Genomic DNA, 18882 nt, shown 5'->3' with positions numbered 1-18882 from the left:
CTTGAGATCAGTGCATTTGGGAGACCTAAATACAATTTTTTCTCCTCCTGGGCCAGAATACTGATATTTCCTTAATACAACTGAATAAGCAAGTGTCCCTTCCATTAGGCACTGGCAAAAGGACAAAGCTAATATTCAAAAAGCTTGAACAGAAAAACACCTAATGATTTAAATTGCCTGAGTTTTCAAAACTTCAGTTTGATAGAAAATGAACCAGATTTTCCCCAGCTTATAGGAAGACATTCAGGCACTTTGAAAAGAACACGAACCTTTTATGGTACTACTTCAACAGTCTAGTATGCAAGGTACAAAGAGCCAACTCTCTAGCAGGACTTAGCTTAGAAAAGGCCTCAACTACTTAGCCATGAACAAAGTTCCTCCATGACTAAGTAAGAGATGCTTTCCCAAGAGAACCAGAGACTTTAAAGTGCTACATTAAATGCAAATTCTTCACTTATTTCAAATGAATATTTTTGGAGTGTGGGGTAGATCTGTGCACAAGTTTTCACTTCTGGTTTCCCACTCTGTTTTATGCAAAAATGAACTCACAGAGGCAAATTCAAATATCTATTTTGAAAAGTATTTACTTAGTTTGAATAAATTAATTGCAAACAAAAATTAGCTACAATATATAGCCTGACTAGAAATGATTAGAACAAATACAACACAGGACTGGATTTCCTTGCATTAGTCACAAGGCATGTGACAATCTAGAAAATTTCAAAATCAATTATATTTCTTTGAAAACCGGGTAACAGCAGTTACTGATACAAAACAACTAGTAAACTTATAATACAAGTTTCCTGACATGCATTTCCTGAGTGAACCCAAACGACCATTTTTAAGAACAAGGAAATTTTGACAGTTGAAGTAAAATAAAATAGTTCATGGCTTCTAAGCAACAAGTTTTTTTTTTTAAACCAAAAGAGAATTCAAAACTGCATTATAATAGGATAAATTAAAGCTATGCTATCACTTACAGAAATCTGCTACTGTCAATGAAGTATTCTACAACATTTCCAACTAAAGGAAAACAAATGAAAATGATTAAAAAAATGATTCTGCCTAATCTAAAAGTATACTCATTTCTACAAGTGTCACAAAAGGGTTTGATGTAGTGCAACTGTCTATGGTTTTCTTGTGGTGCATTTACAAAAAAGGTGGGGAGGGAGGGAAAAAAGCCTTTTTTTTGCTTCTGAAAGCAAAGAACTTACTGGAATTAGAGAATACACAGACCATGCGAGTATGTCCCTCCATCCTACTGTTACTGGTGCTCATCTGCCAGTCAAACATGCACCTGAGTCACACTATGGAAACTCTCCTCAGGATTCACACCGATAGTGAAGGCTAGTCTGCTGGGTTAAAAAAGAAGGGGGGGGGCACTGTTGTCAATCCTTTGTATCGCTAGGCTTCCTAATGCCCAGATAAGGCCAAACATAGAATAATTAATTAAGCATCTCTTTTTCTAAAAGCAAATCAAGTTGCTCTTCTTTCATGTGTCAATCTATGCTTTTTCTCACGGGAATGATTTTTTTTCTAGAAACACTAAACAGATGAACCACAGTTTATCTAAAAAATAAGCTTGCCAAATGTTGCTGATACTAAAAAAGAGATTAGTAATCATGGGAGAAAAATAGATAATCTAGATTAAATTGCATATTCACAGGAGCATATAAAATGTTTCTCAGCATTAAGTTTTTGTTATAGTACTACACTCAAGAGAAACATTAAGGAAAAAAACCTTTCCTGATAATCTTCAATGTGGTTAAAAACAAACACATCTTACACAACAGTAATTAATACCAATTTGGTTTTACAAAGTATTCTGATCTACCAAATTCCATATTTAGATGGGGTGGTTGGTGGTGGGCAGAGGCTCTCTTGTCCTTCTTAACCTTGCAAATCCTTGAGTTACGTTCACTAAACTACCATTCACATCAAGGATGTGACACCATCGCTATCATGCTACTCAATCAAGAACATTGTAAGGTATTTTCTATAATAAAGATAAATAGAAAAAAGTTAATGTACATGTTGCTGTATTTTACAATGTTTGCAACAAACTGTAAACTAACATAGTTTGAACCAACAGTACCCTCAGTTATACAAAACAAGTTTTCAACACTGAGGATGGGTGATTCAAAAACACTAAAACGAAGGCATCAAATTAGGCTATGTCTTTTTCTCCTTAAAATATATTTTCAAAACTCAGAATTCAGCAGTCTGGTACTTTCAGAAATTTCTCTGCTGAGTTTTCCCAGATTTTTGCTCAGAAATTGCTAGTATTTATTATAAATGTTTAGAAAAATTCTTCATCTTAATGCAAATGATCAGAGCAGAGAAACTGTGACGTGGACAACAGGTTGGAAATCCCAAATCTCTTAGCTTATAAATTTATAACGTAGTCCTGAGGACAACTGTTAGTCTAGAGGTCCTTGGAAAATAAGTCTGATGTAGCCTTGTTCACCAGCCAACTGATGTGCACAAAAGGGACAGGCTGCATGAAAAGTATGAGTACCATGAGGAAGCGGGATCTGGGACCAATAGGCAGTTGTCTTTTCTGAACATACATGCCCACACGGGCTAAACGCATGGGTTGGAGGGCCAGCGTCCACATAAAATCCAGCTTCACATCCAAGCCACAGAGGGACATAAGGACCAACGGACCTACACATAGGGCATTCACGATCTTTTCCGTCACGTTCTTCTTTGTTTCCCCAGTTATGATAGCCGTGTACATGGCCACAGTTTAGATATACCCATGGTTGTTTTTCATCTACGACATCTTTCCTCTTCATGCTAGGAAATGCTAGTGTGTTGAACCCTACAGGGCACTGAGGTCGGGCTGCATTGATTTCCTGTCTTAAAGCTTCTAAATGCTTCACTGTGGGAGTGTGGGAAAGGCCTTCTGCAGTACGCCACAGCAACGTTGCACCACACAGGTCAATCAATGAGCCATCTTGTAACTGATTGGTTTCAATATCCACCTAGAGGAGAAAAGGGAAAAAAAAATTCACTACAGTGTTTTGGATTTTTACATAAGCATTTTGATCTTAAGTGCTGCTTACTCAAGAGTCTGAACTTCCTATGATTGTTATCAAATATTTAAGGAACTCTGATGGCATCTACGAAAAAGATAAGTTTGAGAATCAAGATTATAATGAGCGGTAACATATCTCTTTTCAGCCTTACAGTAGAGATGGATGTATGATTAAAATATCTGGCTAATCAGTAATGCTAATATTTTCAATTAGGTAAATATCATGGCCAAAGATATACAGCCACAAGTGGAAAATACATAAGAGTGCTGTTTAATTTAGGAAAGCTTAGATTTTAAAACATATTAACATAAATATGACAGAAAAATAAGCTTTTCAGTGTCTCAATTAGAAAATTAAAATACAAACTATCCTCCAGAATAGTATCTGATAGTCAGACTTAGTACTCTGTGTCAGCAATAGATGTAAGTTTTTTTGGATACGTAAAGCACTTCAACTCACTGTATGTGTTGTAACTACGTAAGAAGCTATGTCTCAGTACTTACCATTTTGCCTCTCTGTTGAGCTGATCTGGTTTCACGCAGGCTGAACACATTTCCACACACGGATATTTCTCTCCATATTCCGGGTTTGGAGTCTTCTGTGAACCCATTGCGTGGATGCATAACAAGAACTCCGTTGGTGGTCAAGCCATCCATCTGACCATCTGATGTCTTCCATTTGGCTGCCTTCTCCTAGAAGGAGTAATAGTGGTAAGCTTCCATTTATTTGTAATTAGAAGCTGGTATGAAATAATGCAGCATTTAGGGAAAAAAAGCTTTTTACCCCAAGGAAGATGTTTTTTGATGAGTCAAATCCTGCAGCATAAATCCGTGCTGTAAAGGGGGGATTCCGTTCACATATGATTCTACAAGCAAATCTTGATATAGTGCTTTGCACTGACTGTGTATCAGAATTACTTTGACTTCCAGGAACTGTGTCAGTTACTACAAAATCGATGGGACTTTCAGTTGACCGACCAATCTAAGGGAAAAAGAAGTATCTATAAACCTATTCAAAGGAACACAATGGAAAACCCATTCAAGAAAGGTACAATAAGGTGAGCACAATTAAGCCTTTGAAATTTCTAGAGCTCAAACTTATCAAACTTAACTCTGGGGGCATCTATACCTTTGAAAACGAATCTGTCAGAATGTCTCTGATAAAGTAACCAACTTAGAGCACAGAATTCAGGGGGAACTTATGACTCAGAATATATGAAACCCTCAGGGAATGAGTAGGATAGCTGAGATTTCTAGATGGCTGTAGATTTTAATGTTAACCCTTTCAGAAAGAACTATTTCTCCTATATATTACTCTATCCTCTTCAACAGAATATACGGACCATATAAGTACTTCTTACTTGATGACTCCAGAACATTACACTAGGAATAGCATTGACATCAACATGAAATGCAGTGATGTCTTCAGGTGTGCAAGACTGCTGATCCTTATGTGAAGGGCTTACATAGCCAGGCTTTGAGTCTCATGTATACTTCACAGATTTTCTTGTCTCTTTTCTGTCAGGTTGCCAATATCACTTCTTGCTGTTGGGCATGCTTGTCCCTAGCAGCACAGCCCTCCTCTAACTAGCTACTCTTAGTCTGCTATAGGTGGAGAAATAAAATAACCAAACTTAAAAGAATAGTATTTCAAAAGGTTCTTGGTGGAGCCTAAGGCATTCTCCAGGGAGCACAGAAAAACAGTTTCAGTGCTTAGGCATTGTGGCATTTGTTTTATATGCTCAGATGTTCTTTTCATTTCCTTTCTGGTTCTTGACCATTATTTCAGAGCAACAAAATTCTCAGATAAGAGCTCTACATGGGTGAGGTGTCAGTGAGTTCAAAATATTTTCAGAGGTAGTAGCTAGTAAATAAATTAATTTCATTTCGAAAGATGCAAGTTGAAAAGAAAAAAGGAAATCAGTGAGATAGAAGACAATAGTATTACAGGGTTTTAAGGTAAACATTAAAAAATTTTCAGCTCGTTAATGTATTTACTATCAAGTAGTATCAGAAAATTGCAGAATGTGGGTACTGAGAAAAAATAATGACCTTCCTCAAAAATGATGACTCTCAAAAAGCCATTCTTTGCATAGGTGAGCCTCAGAAGTTCCTTACATCAGCACACTTTTAGATCAAATTCTTCAGTGTTTTTATCTTTCCATCAAGCATAAAGTATTTACTTTGGATAGTTTTAGGTGGAAACTGGCTGGTTAACAAATGTAACTAGATTGGATGTCCCTTTTATTTATTTTTAAGATGATATCAAAAGAAAAGCATCTTAGACCTTTGAATCTAAAAATATTTCCTAAAATAAAAGGCTTGTTTAGAGCTGAAAGATGTATGCCACGGGTTGGACTGAGGATTAATATTCAGAATCAAAGGGCAGTTATTTGGGAAGAGAGACTATTCCAGAAGAGCTGACATTTGATTTGGGCCTTAGAGAAGAAGATTTAAGCCATCAAAATAATACTGATAACGACAGGTGAGAACAAAGAAATCCTAAGTATCTATAAAGAAAAATATCTACAGATTGTGTTCAGATGGCAAGAAATGATTGTGTGTTAAGATACACTTTAGTAACTCTTCTTCTTTCTAACTATTATTTGCTCTTATTATGTCATAAGACATAAATCTTATGATGTCATTCTTCCCCACCTCCATGACAAATTTCAGTGGTTCCTTACAGCCTACACAAACTTCTTAGTTTCTTATGTCACTATTTCCTATCTATCAATCTACCCTAATTTCCTATTATTTCTGATTACATAGAAAGTATATTCTAGCTACAAGTAGCTTATTCATCAATCTTCTTTGCCAACTCTTTTCCCAGAATGACTTTATACTCATCAGACTAGCAAAATCCTACTCAACCTTCAAGGTCCAGATGAAAGGGCACTAGGATAAAGCCTTTTCCCCATCCTTCTCCAACCCAGTCCAGTATCTGGACTTCATTCAGACCACCACTGTAGCGCCTAGGCATGGTATCACTTATGAAGATTCCTTATTTACTTCATAGTGCTGAACAATACAATAAAGACAGTTTGAATACTTGTTGGATTGAACAATAAATGATCAGTTTAGAAGGCAGGCAATCCTAGAACGTTTATAAAACCAGTTCCTCAAGGTCTACTTTCTATTATATCTCAGATTTTTTTTTTTTATGTGCAAATGTTTGCATTTTCCATAGGTATACTACCCATGAAAGAAGATAATCCGTTTATGATATTGGGAAAAACTTTCTACTATTTTATGAAAAGGAGGAAACCAAAAATACTACAGTGTATTTAAACCCGTTGCCGTTGAGTTGATTCCAACTCACGGTGACCCTATAGGACAGAGTAGAACTGCTCCATAGGGGCACCCAAGGAGTTCCCAAGGAGTGCCTGGTAGATTTGAACTACTGACCGTTTGGTTAGCAGCTGTGCCTCTTAACCACTACACAGGGTATTTAAGGACCTTCATAAAATGGTGAAGACACTGCTTCACAATGCAGGATGCTTGGTTTAATCCCAATTTTATCCCCAACTAACTCTGTAATCTTTAACTCTCAGGATATCAGTAATTTCCTCAACAAAAAGATAAGAGAAAGATTAAATAATATATGGTACTTTCTGAAACTAACTGGCTGTCAGTGAAATAAAATGTGGAAAATCATCCAAAAGCTTTGTGGTAGGTTTCTGTTAAGATCCAAACCTTTACCTTCATTAAGGATGTTATTTATCTTTTTGGTAAAAGCTAAAAAGACATTAACAAACAAATATCCACATGCTAATACTAACTGTACAGACCCTATGCTAAAAGAAACTCAGCATTCCATTAAAAGGGATGGGGGAGGGAGTGACTTCAGAGATTCTGCTAATATCTTGATTATAATTAATGACATCTCCAGGCCTTTTTGCCTTTATTTAATCTTATAAGGACAAATGGAAAAGTCACTGGGCCAATACTTATAAGAGCAACATTATCAGGTACTTTATATCCTACTTAAGTTTGTTTAAAAAAAAAAGCTCAAGGCTTTACAAAACCCAATATTAAGGGAGAAGATAGCATCAATTTTGTTTATAGCCTTCAGCTTATCAGTTTATAAAAACATCAGTACTACAAAGAATGAGAAAAAAACAAACTTTTATTGCACCAGTAGCTTTGACCAAGTATGTGCTGAGAAAGAAGTGTGACTTCACATATATGATATGAATACAGGTAGTCCCTAACTTACAACATACTCACTTACAGCATATTTGAGATAGGACGAACCGCACTTACGACCGTCCTTTTTTTTTTTTACATCTTATCTTCAGTAATATGTATTATATACAATGCTGCAGTGTGTAATTTGCTGATGTTACCATTCCAAAGACAAATTAAGACTGGATTTATAAAGATACTGATAATAAAAGGCAATAATAATGAAAACTAAAAAAAAGAAGTATCTGACTTATGTCAGAACCAACTTACAACGGAGTTGTCGGAACGGAATCTCATCCTAAGTCGGGAACTACATGTAATTAGAAACTGTATTTTTTTGTTGCATAGAAAGGAAGGTGGGAAGCAGTGGCAAAAAAATAAAATCATCAGAATATATAGAATATTTCTTGCTTCCTTTTTTTGGATAATAACAGCTAGCATTTACTGAGTGCTTACTAGGTGGTAGGCACAGCTGGGCACTTTACATGTACTAACTCACTGAAACTTCTTAACAGCCATCCAAAGGATGTTCTATTATTTACACTTTACAGACGAGGAAATGGAGCGATGGTGTGGGTAACTAATGTATACCAGGAATTCTGTTTCTAGTGCCCATCTCTTAACCATGCTATACTTGACTTCTATATATGGGGTTTAGAAATCAATATATATATTTAATAAAATACATTATTAAAATATAATAATCCTTAATCCAATACAGAAGTCACTGACAACAGATTTTTAACTTTTTTTCTTTTTTTTTTTTAAGAAAAACAAAACAAAAATTCAGATGTTATAATACCTGAAACATGTCAGTGTTGCTGTCATGAGTATATTCAACCACCACTGTCTGGGCCCGAGATAAGGTATATGATATGCTATGCTGGTCCTTGTTGCTTATTGCCTAAGAAAGAAAAGGTTAATAGCAAAAATTAGCATGCATGTCATTCAAATCAAAGACTCTTTTAATTTTAAAAAGGCAGGTGTATTTATCATATATATGACATATTTATGTATTTTTCCCCTGAAATTTATGGTAGAGATTAATAACATTTGCATAACCCCAGCAGTGACGTCATACTCAGACTGAGTGGTGTATAGAAGAATACTTTGAAGCAGTTATAGGGTAAGAACATAACTTCATTTTATAAAAAACACTATAAAATCTGATTCCCTTGTAAGTATTTCAAATTATAAAGTAATCAAACCCCATGCAGAAATGAAAGCAATATTCAGTGGGAGGGAGAAAACACAGAATCCTGAAAGATAAATCTTATTTTTGAAGTCATTCAGAGTTATAAAGCTAACTAATTAGAGTTAATGGTTTTCTTAAGTATTTTGTGATTCTATAGATGACAAGTGTTTGCCATGTGCTGGGCTAGACACGAAAACACTCACATGATGATTAAACATTACAAAAGGAAATGGATATAATGCTTATGACTGTACTTCTGATGTATCCCAAACTAAAAACACTGCTAAAAAGAACTTTTCAGTTTTGTTTTCAGATGTCTTCTATGTATAGAGATGAGCTGAAGATAATGTCAGAGGGGGAAAACCTAGTCATTGCACAAAGGATGTGGAAACAGGTTGCGTAAAAGGAAAACAGATACAAAGACACAAGAGAGTGGATTATACGCAGCAAAAAGGCTAAATGAAAAATGTTTTTTAATTAGAATTTAGGCATTATAAAATTTATTTGGTTTTAATTTATAGCTAATCTGTAACAGATAAAGCCTAGAACAGTAGCCTTAAGATTGTGAAAATTTCAAATACATAAAGAAAATAAACGAACACCTATCAGCCACTGTTTTATCAAGGCTTAATGATGTCATTTTTGTTTGATTTTCTTTTTTTTTCAAGAAATTAAATTCTACAGATACAACCTAGGCTATCCACATAGCCTTCCTTATTTTCCTTCCTCCATTGAGGTTTCCACCCTCTAGAATGCAGTGCTGATCACTCCCATGCATGCTGCTAATACTTTTACTACTTCTTTACATACGCACATAAACATTATATAATTGTTCTGCACGTTTTAAAACCTACGATCACTTTGTTAGCTCAGTGTTAAGTAACCAACTTTTCAAATAACTGCTGAGTATTTTTGATGTAAATTCTTAATGACCTTACAGATTTTTAAAAAACTAATTTTGGGGTATTTGAGATTGTAATTCCAGTTTTTATCTATTAAACCTACTCTTAGACTGAAAATAAGAACTGTGCCAAGGTAAGTTTAGGTTTCATTGGCTTGGAAGGCAGAATTTAACTACTCATCCCAGATGACTGCCAGACTAAACAATTACTTTTCTTCACGACCTCACTAATACTTTCCTCCAAAATTGAAAGAGGAAAGAGTTAATCTTTGATGTCTAAGATTCTTGCTGCCTGGTAAAAGTGAAAAGGAGAGAATAATGAAAATAAGAGGAGCATGACAGAGTAAAAATGGGAGGAAAAGCACAGAACAGGGTATCACAGGTAGGGATTAGAAACATTTGCCCTAGAATACTAGCTCTCAACCAGAGGCAGTATTACCTAAGGGGCATTTGGAAATATAGGTGCATTTTTTGGGGGCTGTCACAATGATTTGAGGGTTCAAATGGCATTTAGTGGATGCGGACCAAGATTATTAAATGTCCTGCAATATGTGGGACAGTCCTGCAAAATGAATTGTCATAGCCAAAATGCCAAGAGCACTCCTGTGGGAAAAAGCTACAAGCAGCTGCTCAGATTGGATCAATAAGCCATTCATTTCCACCACCTGTTTAGCACACCCCTTCTCTGCAAAGGAGCAGCAGGAATCACCTAAAAGAACCGACCCTTTTTTACACTTTCTGGCTCCCAACTAGTAATAGAGGAGACTTAGTCAAGACTTGAGGACTCTGTTTTAGACACCAAACTGGCTACAAAACAAAGCCAAAAATCCAATGAACTTCAGGGACTAGAACTGTGACCTAAAACAGAAGATCATATGCCAATTTCACTGTCTCTGATTTACTTAATTTATAAAGATGTACTTCAGATGGTATAACAATAATGTATACCATGGGGCTGTTTAGCTAAAAATTCAGGTACTTAGGTACTTCCAGAAGTCAGAGGACTCTGTAATTTTTATTTGCTCACCATAGTATCAATTCAGTCTGTGTTATAAAACTGAAAACAGAGGAAATCACAGGAAGCACAAAGACTTGAAACTCCCCCTACCTGCCTACCATTTTAGGAAAAGCCCAAGTGTTCTAAAATGGTGGCCCGTCTTCTGAAGATTTTGGAAGGGAAAGGAGGAGGGGCTAGAAGCATTAAGTAGGCCAGGGGATTGAGAAGTTACATTGTAGATATAGTTAAGTATTTGCTTTTATTCAATTTAATAATTATTGAGGTCTACTTTGTACAAGGTACTGTGCTAAAAGCCATGAGGGTCATAAAACAAACAAACAAAAACAAGAGCATCCATAAAATAGACCTGTAGTTAAAAAAAGTACCTCATCCAAACATGCTTCTGATACCTGAATATGCGCCACACTCTTTGCAAAGCCCAGGCAAGACCCTCTAGTAACAGAGCAGCAACTCCCTCTCTCTCAGGGCAGAGAGCTGCACAATTCTAAATACCAGATAAAGCCCCTGCCCCCCTGCCACCTTTTTTTTTTTTTTAAATAAGGAAAAGGGATATTTCCTTCTAATTTCCATCCATTGATTCCAGTCTGTCACAAAGAAAAAGTTTCATTCCCCTTCCTTATGTCCAGCTCTTCAATTATCATGTCTCAGAAATCTCCTCAAACCTAAACAAAAGTGAATTTCTGAAACGGAAATGTGAAGAGAATGCTAGAGAATATAAACATACACAAGTCTTTTGATTTATCCAAGGTAATTTATTTAGTTTTTTTACCTTTGCAGCCTGAGGAGTACAAGCAATGTGCACAGTGCTGGGCTTCACCCCATTTGCCTTAGGTCTTTTAAACAAAGCAAACCTACTTTTCCTCCTTCCTCTATCGCCATTTGGGAGAGACCCATTATACCTGGTGGGGAAAAAAAAAAGTTTAGGTCATCTCTTGTAAGAATCACAAAATTATAAAACAATGTTTTACTTTGCCTGCCAGAATGAATCCCCAATTAATTATCTATTAGCGCATTATAATTATCTCAAATTCCTTTCAGGAACTGCTGATCCTCAGACCAGATGCCTGGGTGTGAAACAAAATGAGATTCATTCTGGCTATGTTCCAAAGTCACAGAGGTACCTTTTAGATTATACACAGCTTTGTGCTATCTATATTTTTTTCTTCCTTCTGTTACTGAAGATAATCAAGAGCCGATTAATGGGATAGCTGAATCTTCATGACTCATTCTATTTTTTAAGGTGAATGTTTGCATGTGCTAATATAACCTTTAGAAGAACAGTGTGTATTGTTCAAAACAGAATCTGCTTTAATTGTGAACCAAAAAGCTGAACTTTTGAAATAAGGAGTTTTTAGACTTGTATGTTAAGCCTCTGCTACCTGGATATCCACATACACATTCACTCTGCTGGCAGGACCTGTCCCACTGAGATGTCTGCTAAGTGGCAGTTAAACATACTTTTGTTGTTCAGACCTTATGACCACTCTCCATGATAACAGATATATGCCCTAAGGATAAGCAAGTAAGCAAGGACTAAACAAACAAGGGAAAAAAAAAATTTTTTTTTGAGTGTTTACTATGTTACCAGGCACTACTGGGTTCTATTCATATATCGTTTCACTTAATCCATCCTCACAAAAACTCTGCAAGACTGGCATCACCAGCCTCATTTTTGTAAGTTAGGAAACAGGCTCAGTGGAATGAAGTTATTTTCTGAAAATCACATGAGGCTGGCAAAGCCAGAATTTGAATCCAGATCTGTCTGTCATGGTTTTTTCACTCTGCTCTACCATTTCACTGTGGCATAAACAGTATTTTAAAAATAAACTCTCTCATTCCCTGACCTCCCCATAATCCTCCCCCAACAAAATCTTTGGTTGACTGTCTCCCACAGAGTTGGTTAATCTGGGGGGAAATGAGGCAAGGAATAGCGACAGTTTTGAGGTTGAGGGAGAATGGGATTGTAAAATGGTCTAAATTAGTGGCTGACAAGGAAGAATCATGTTCTAAAGCTAAGGAGAGAATTTTTCCAATGACTGCCATATATAGACATTATACTAACCCTTTATAAAAAAATAAAACACTGATTTCTATTCGAGAAAGCCTTGCTAATCTTGCTAGCTCTCACTAAAAGGTCAGAGTAGAGCCCTTAGCTAATTACGTTAATTATGCTATTCTAGGATGTACGTTGCCAACAGCCCCACTGCAGCGGGTTCCTCACTACCATCCTCCGAGCTGCATGACTCATTCCTCTTTCTTCTGCATCTATGCTCTCTATTCCCACATTGTGTTTCTGTAGCTCAAAGCTCTTTTTATTAAATCTTTCCTTTTTTGTAGTAAAATAAATATAACAAACTTGCCATTTTAATTGGACAATTCAGTGGCATTAATTACAGTCACGATGCTGTACAATCATCACCACTATTCCCCAAACGTGTTCATCTCCCCAAACTTGAAGCTCTTTTCTAAATAGCAGCAGGATGAAACTGACAACCTTGTTCAGCTTCACTTATCCTTCTGGAAGGCTGGGAAGAAGCATTACTAGCATTTTAGGACACCAAGTGCCAGATACAGAAACAATTACTATAGCTAAGGATTAACTGAGAAACTGCTATGCAAAGAGATGTAGTTTAAAACCATATACAGAATTTTAAACTCTATTCTTCAAATGACTCTCAGATTTCCTGCTAGAAGAATTTAGCTTAGAATAGTAGCGAAGAGCTGTCATCAATACCATTAAAATCTATGTGACCTGAATTTGTAATTTTACAAACAGAATTTTACATATGGATTTTATAATACTGTATTTACTATGTTAAGTTTATGATCTTTTAAATTCTGTTTTTGAGGGAAAAATATCATCTAAGGGCCTCAAAGGGCCTTAGATGATCTTGTCTAAATGCCATTCTACAGAAGAGAAAACTAAAGTCCAGAAGAGTTAAGTGACTTGCCCTTGGTCATAGAGCTGGCAATGCTGAAATAGGCACTGGAATCTAGGACTCCTGACTTCTAGTCAAGCTCAAGAACACCCTATGATCTCCCTACTTTCTTACTCTTTCATCTCAAACAATTAACACATTTTCACTTAAACAAGAACTTGTACCAACGTGACTCTAAAACATGTTGCAATGTCTGAAGCTGCTTCTTTAGGCAGAAGGAGAGAAACAGCAGGTGGAAAGTAAATTCTGCAACTTCTAGTTTGAGATCTTCAGTTAACAAAGACTAACTATGTCTCTGTTTTGACAGTTATGGTAAGTTTAGACTGAATGAATGGAAATAATGGAATCATCTATTCCTTAATCTCCACAGTGTCTCTGGCAGGTATGTACGTGGATGAGATTACTTTTGAAGCAAACAAGTACTAAGGTTCTGGGCTTCAGAGTGATCGTATCACTACCATATGCCTATAAAACCCCTTTCATCAAGAAGTACATCAAGCTGAACCATAAGCACAAAGCAACAGCTACCTCAGAGAGGTAAAAGAACAAGTAAATAGTACCCTCCATGAAATAACCTAAAGCATGGGGAGGGATTTTTGGTAAAGTCTGCTGAAGCAAATTTTTCTGGAACATAGGACAGGGAAGACGAATGGAATAGCTATGTGACATTAGACAAATAACCTTTTCATTTCATCTTTAGGAAACGGCCCTTTCTAGGGGGCTAGAGTGAGGCAAAGTTTATGCAGTATTTGAGTACTTACAAGACATGGCATAAATACGAGAATTTTAAAAGTTTCTTGATTTGGTAACATTACCTTGTAATTTTAATCCTTTCTGGAAGTAGAATATAAATTCTAAAAAAAATACTTTTAACCCAGATGATAAAGTTAATACATATTATTCAATTTTCTGTCTCATCAGATGGAGAAACCTTACCCTAAGACAATAAGTTCACCATATTTTACTGGTGCTTTGGATGGATGATTTTCTTGATCAGGAGAAAACATGGGCTTGGTTGTCTTTCTCAAATCTTTGTTCACTGATCAGGAGGCTTGGGACACCTTTTGCATTATTTCCTAGAAGGGAAAAGTTTTCATTAATAATGTGAACAATGAATTTCAGTTCAAATAAAAATGTTACTTTACAGCAGTCCTCTTGAGCATATTATTATGCACAATATACAAAGTATGTGACCTTTTTTCCCCATAATGGTTATATATTTAACAAAATTGTTCAAATAGACAAAACATGTAAACTTGGGGACTTACAATTCTAGGAAGATTGAGTAGACATACTTTTCCCTATTCTTCCCTCTAAATACAACTAAAAACCTTGGTTATTATATATAAAACATATGGTGCTGAAAAGAAAAGAGAAGGCAGACCAGCTAGGGACCTTGAGGTCAAGGAACAACATGACATAGTGGTGACTTCCAGGGTTTTCTTGTGCCTCATATATCCCAGACTTGGAGCTGAAGAAGCCAGCAACGTGGAAATGGCAACTGGCACAGGAAAAAAAAAAAAAAAAAAAAAAAGCAGCCTCAACAAAAGCCTGCTCTCTCTAGCCAAAGGAACAGGAAGGGGACAGCCTAGTAAGATACAAAACTTTTGACAATAACTGCCCTATTCCAGCCAAACACCACAGAAAACATTGTGGCCCCACCTTCACCCATACTAGCAAAGGCCAAGTGGGAAGTCTAGACTTCTACCTCACGAGGCTGTATAACAAGGTGCCCCAACCCTGCCTGGGTGGTGTCAGCAAAAACAAACTTTAGATAATACCCAGAGTCTCAGAATAGAATATGAAAATTCCAAGTTTTAATAGAAAATTGCTTATCATATCAAGAATCTAGATGATCCAAAACTGAATGAAAACAGACAAGCAACAGATGCCAAAACTGAGATGACAGAGATGTTAGACTTAACTGACAAAGATTTTAAAGCAGCCATGATAAAAATGCTTCAATGAATAACTACAAACTCCTTGATATAAAAAATACAAAGTCTCAGGAAAGAAATTCTCAGCAGAGAAATAGGAGACATAAAGAAGAACCAAATGGAAACTTTAGAACTCAAAAATACATTAACGGAAATAGAGAGCTCAGTGGATGGGTTCAACAGCAGAATGGAAGGGACACAGGAAACAATAAAATGGAAGATAGAATAATTGAAATTACCCAGTTTGAACAATCAAGAGAAAAGAGATTAGGGGACAAAAAGAACAGAACCTAGGGACCTGTGAGACTGTAACAAAAGATCTAACATTTGTGTCACTGAAATTAGAAGAGAGAGAGGCTGAAAAAAATACTTGAAGAATAATGGCTGAAAACATCCCAAATTTGGAAAGAGACATAAAATTATAGATTCAAGAAGATGAACAAACCCCAAACAGAAGAAATCCATGCAAGATATATCATAACTAAACTTCTGAAAACTACAGACTGAGAAAATATCTTGAAAGCAGCCAGAGAAAAACAATAACTTTACTTACAGGGGAAAAACAATTAGAACGACTGTATTTCTCATCAGGAACCATGAAATATCCTTCAGGAATAAAGGGGAAATTAAGACATTCTCAGATAAAGGAAAACTAAAAGCTTTTTTCTTAACAGCCCCAAACTAGAAATAACCCAGATGTCCTTCACTGGGTGAATGGTTCAGATACGGCAAATCCACATTACTAGGCAAAGGAGTAGTGGGATACTAATCAGCAACAACTATTTGTATATGCAACAACCTGGATGAATCTTCAGATTATTATGTTGAGCAAAAAAAGCCAATCTGAAAAGGTTACATACTGTATGATTCCATTATAAAACATTCTTGAAATGACAAAACTAATAGAAACAGAGAACAAATTAGTAGCTGCCAGGGGTGAAAAGAGGGTGGGAGTGGAAAGAGAGTGGGTGTGGCTATAAAAGGGCAACATGAGGGACCCTCATAGTGATGCAAATGTTCTGTACCTTGGCTGTATCAATGTCAATATCCTGGTTATGATATTTTACTTTAGTTTTGCAAGATGTTATCACTGGGGAAAACTGGGTAAAGGGTATACAGGATCTCTGTATTATTTCTTACAACTGCATGTAAATTTACAATGATCTCAAAACAAAATTTTAATTAGAAAAATGTAAATATGACCCAAGTATGAAAAATAAAAGACTAGCACTCCTGATAAGCCAGAAAAATCACTTTAATAAATAATTCCCAAATATTATCCTGTCTATTTCATCAGCAGTTTAAAGGGACCAAGTATTTCCTGTATCTATTTCTCTTTCTGGTCTTTCCTGTTAGACCTGTTTGTTACAAGGTTTCACAATAAAATTCCTACTAGCTAACCCATAAAAATCTCCTGTTTTATACCTCCACCAATAGGTTTCATAGGAAACTCAGGAATAAAATGCCTATGTGTCTTTTTCTATAGCACAGTGAAATATACCCTGTATACCATCGCTTCTAGAGAGAAGGCAACATGGAAAATTTGTTGCCCAATGAGTAACAAGTAAAAAGAGAAGGCTTAGCCATTTCTACCCCCCTTTTATTCCTTGGAATTGACATACACATTTAGACAGGTAATTTAGGCAAACACACTTAACTGTTGGTAAATTTAAAAATACTAATTTTTTTTTTTTTTAAATAACATGCTTAAGAACTATTTTAAGAAAAACATTTTCTCCATTCAAATACACTATAAAAACCTCTCATCTCCCCAGATGAATTTCCTTTTGCTGACCAGATTTTAATTCACTATTGTTGTTAGGTGCTGCTGAGCTGGTTTCAACTCATAGTGACCCTATGTACAACAGAATGAAACGCTGCCTGGTCCCACGCCATCCTCACAATCATTGCCATGCTTGAGCCCATCGGTGCAGCCACTTTGTCAATCCATCTTGTTGTGGGTCTTCCTCTCTTTCGCTGACCCTCTACTTTACCAAGCATGATGTCCTTTTCCAGGGACTGGTCCCTCCTGATAACATGCCCAAAGTCTTGCCATCCTTGCTCCTAAGGAGCATTCAGGCTGTACTTCTTCCAAGACAGATTTGTTTGCTCTTCTGGCAGTCCGTGGTATATTCAATATTCTTCGCCAACAACATAATTCAAAGGCATCAATTCTTCTCTGGTCTTTCTTATTCATAATCCAGCTTTAGAATGCATATGAGGTGACTGAAAATACCATGACTTGGGTCAGGCACATCTTAGTGTTAAAATGACATCTTTGTTTTTTAATACACAGATATATTACCACAATTGTGAGACATTAGAATTGTATAGAAATGTTTTATTTATTTAAATAAACAAAAACTATGCTGATAAAATTCTCTATTTAGAAAAAGAAACTAATGCTAGGCTAACTAAAACCTTCCATGTAAAAAGATTTGGAGTTTTTAGTAAAATTAACTCAAGTTAACCAGAGAACAATTTTGGTTCCATATAACAAAATCTTCTAATATACGTTAAATTACACTTTAACATATGAACATATATTTATATGCTCACATTTCCCCTGCTAAGTAGCATTTCATTAAAAAAAGTTAAGCAGAAGCTTAACTGTGCTGTTCTTATTAGACAAAGTACTGCTGTCAAACATAAGAACACTGCTTTCATACACTTCTAGCCAGTAACAGCAAGGATTAAAATTTAATAATGTGAATTAATTAAATTTAAATTAAATTTTAATAACATTGCTTTGTTTTTATTTGTATTCCTATTTAGAGTTACCTTCTATTTACAGGAAATGATGCTGGTTTTCCATTTATAGTAGTAAAAATTTTCCTTTTAAAAATAAGTATTTAAAGAAGCCAGTCAATGTAAATAGTATTAGTAAGTACAGATATTACATAGATATAGCAAAAATCTCAAAGCGATATGTGAATGACCATATTTGGCTGACACCAGAGTATCCCATGGCTAGAAAGTATTAGCCTATGTTCTAGCTCTAGCTCTCTTTGAACAAAGCAATTTGTTTCCTCATCTCTAAAAATGAAGGGATTCAAGTAGAATGGAGAGAAATCTGGAGCTGGAAACAGTATGAGAGACCATCTGGTCCTAATGCAAGAATTTACAAGTCTTGTGCATAGTGCTATAGGCTTAGTCCTGTTGACTCTATAGCAAAAGAAAACACACTTTAGCTTAAAAAGGAACTAAAAAATAAGAGTAGGATTGGCATATATTCATCATTCTATATTTTCTAGAGTCCTCTGTCAAACTACCCAAGAAAAATAATATATTCCCAGTCAGACATATTCTTATTTTGTTTAGGCCCCTTGGAAGGCCTGATTTTGGGATATTTTATCAGTAACATCAAAGTTTCAGCCACAGGACCACACTCAAACGTGGCTTCTATTTCTATATCTAAATGATCTAAAACTGTAAAAAAACATTGTAGTAGTACTGGTAATTTATATACTTGAACAACCTAAGATAAACAGTTTTCTTAACGGTAAAATGGCATATATTCAATTGATAAATAGCTGGCATCCTTAAACCATTAATAAAATGTGCTATGATAACTGGTTCTCTTTGAGCCTTTCATTAATTCATGTTGACAGGTATTTGTTGTAAAGAAGTTGTTGGAATCTTTACATGAGTTTTTTTTTTTTTT

The 18882-nt window shown here is 35.7% G+C and overlaps 1 protein-coding gene across 3 annotated transcripts in view; it reads right to left on the bottom strand.

Moving 5' to 3' along the window:
* Positions 1 to 564: 564 nt before the first annotated feature.
* The window catches only part of PELI1 (pellino E3 ubiquitin protein ligase 1), a 53174-nt gene continuing 34856 nt past the window's right edge, over positions 565 to 18882 (bottom strand). Inside the window, exons 2-8 of one of the 3 annotated variants that reach the window (XM_023733345.1) lie at positions 14218 to 14357; positions 11112 to 11241; positions 8031 to 8132; positions 3825 to 4022; positions 3545 to 3733; positions 2668 to 2987; positions 565 to 1352 (exon numbers count right to left, since the gene is read on the bottom strand). In XM_023733345.1, coding sequence (XP_023589113.1) covers positions 1286 to 1352; positions 2668 to 2987; positions 3545 to 3733; positions 3825 to 4022; positions 8031 to 8132; positions 11112 to 11241; positions 14218 to 14288 — 1077 coding nt within the window. In that variant the 5' untranslated portion in view covers positions 14289 to 14357 and the 3' untranslated portion in view covers positions 565 to 1285. Of the gene's footprint in view, positions 2988 to 3544; positions 3734 to 3824; positions 4023 to 8030; positions 8133 to 11111; positions 11242 to 14217; positions 14728 to 18882 lie in introns of those variants that run through there. The other 2 variants (XM_004369273.3, XM_023733343.1) reach the window with 2 other exon arrangements.

Source organism: Trichechus manatus, unplaced genomic scaffold, assembly GCF_000243295.1.
Source record: "Trichechus manatus latirostris isolate Lorelei unplaced genomic scaffold, TriManLat1.0 scaffold00004, whole genome shotgun sequence".
Classification (NCBI taxonomy): Eukaryota; Metazoa; Chordata; class Mammalia; order Sirenia; family Trichechidae; genus Trichechus; species Trichechus manatus.
Note: the sequence above shows the minus strand (reverse complement) of the source record. Positions and strands in the feature narration are given on the sequence as shown.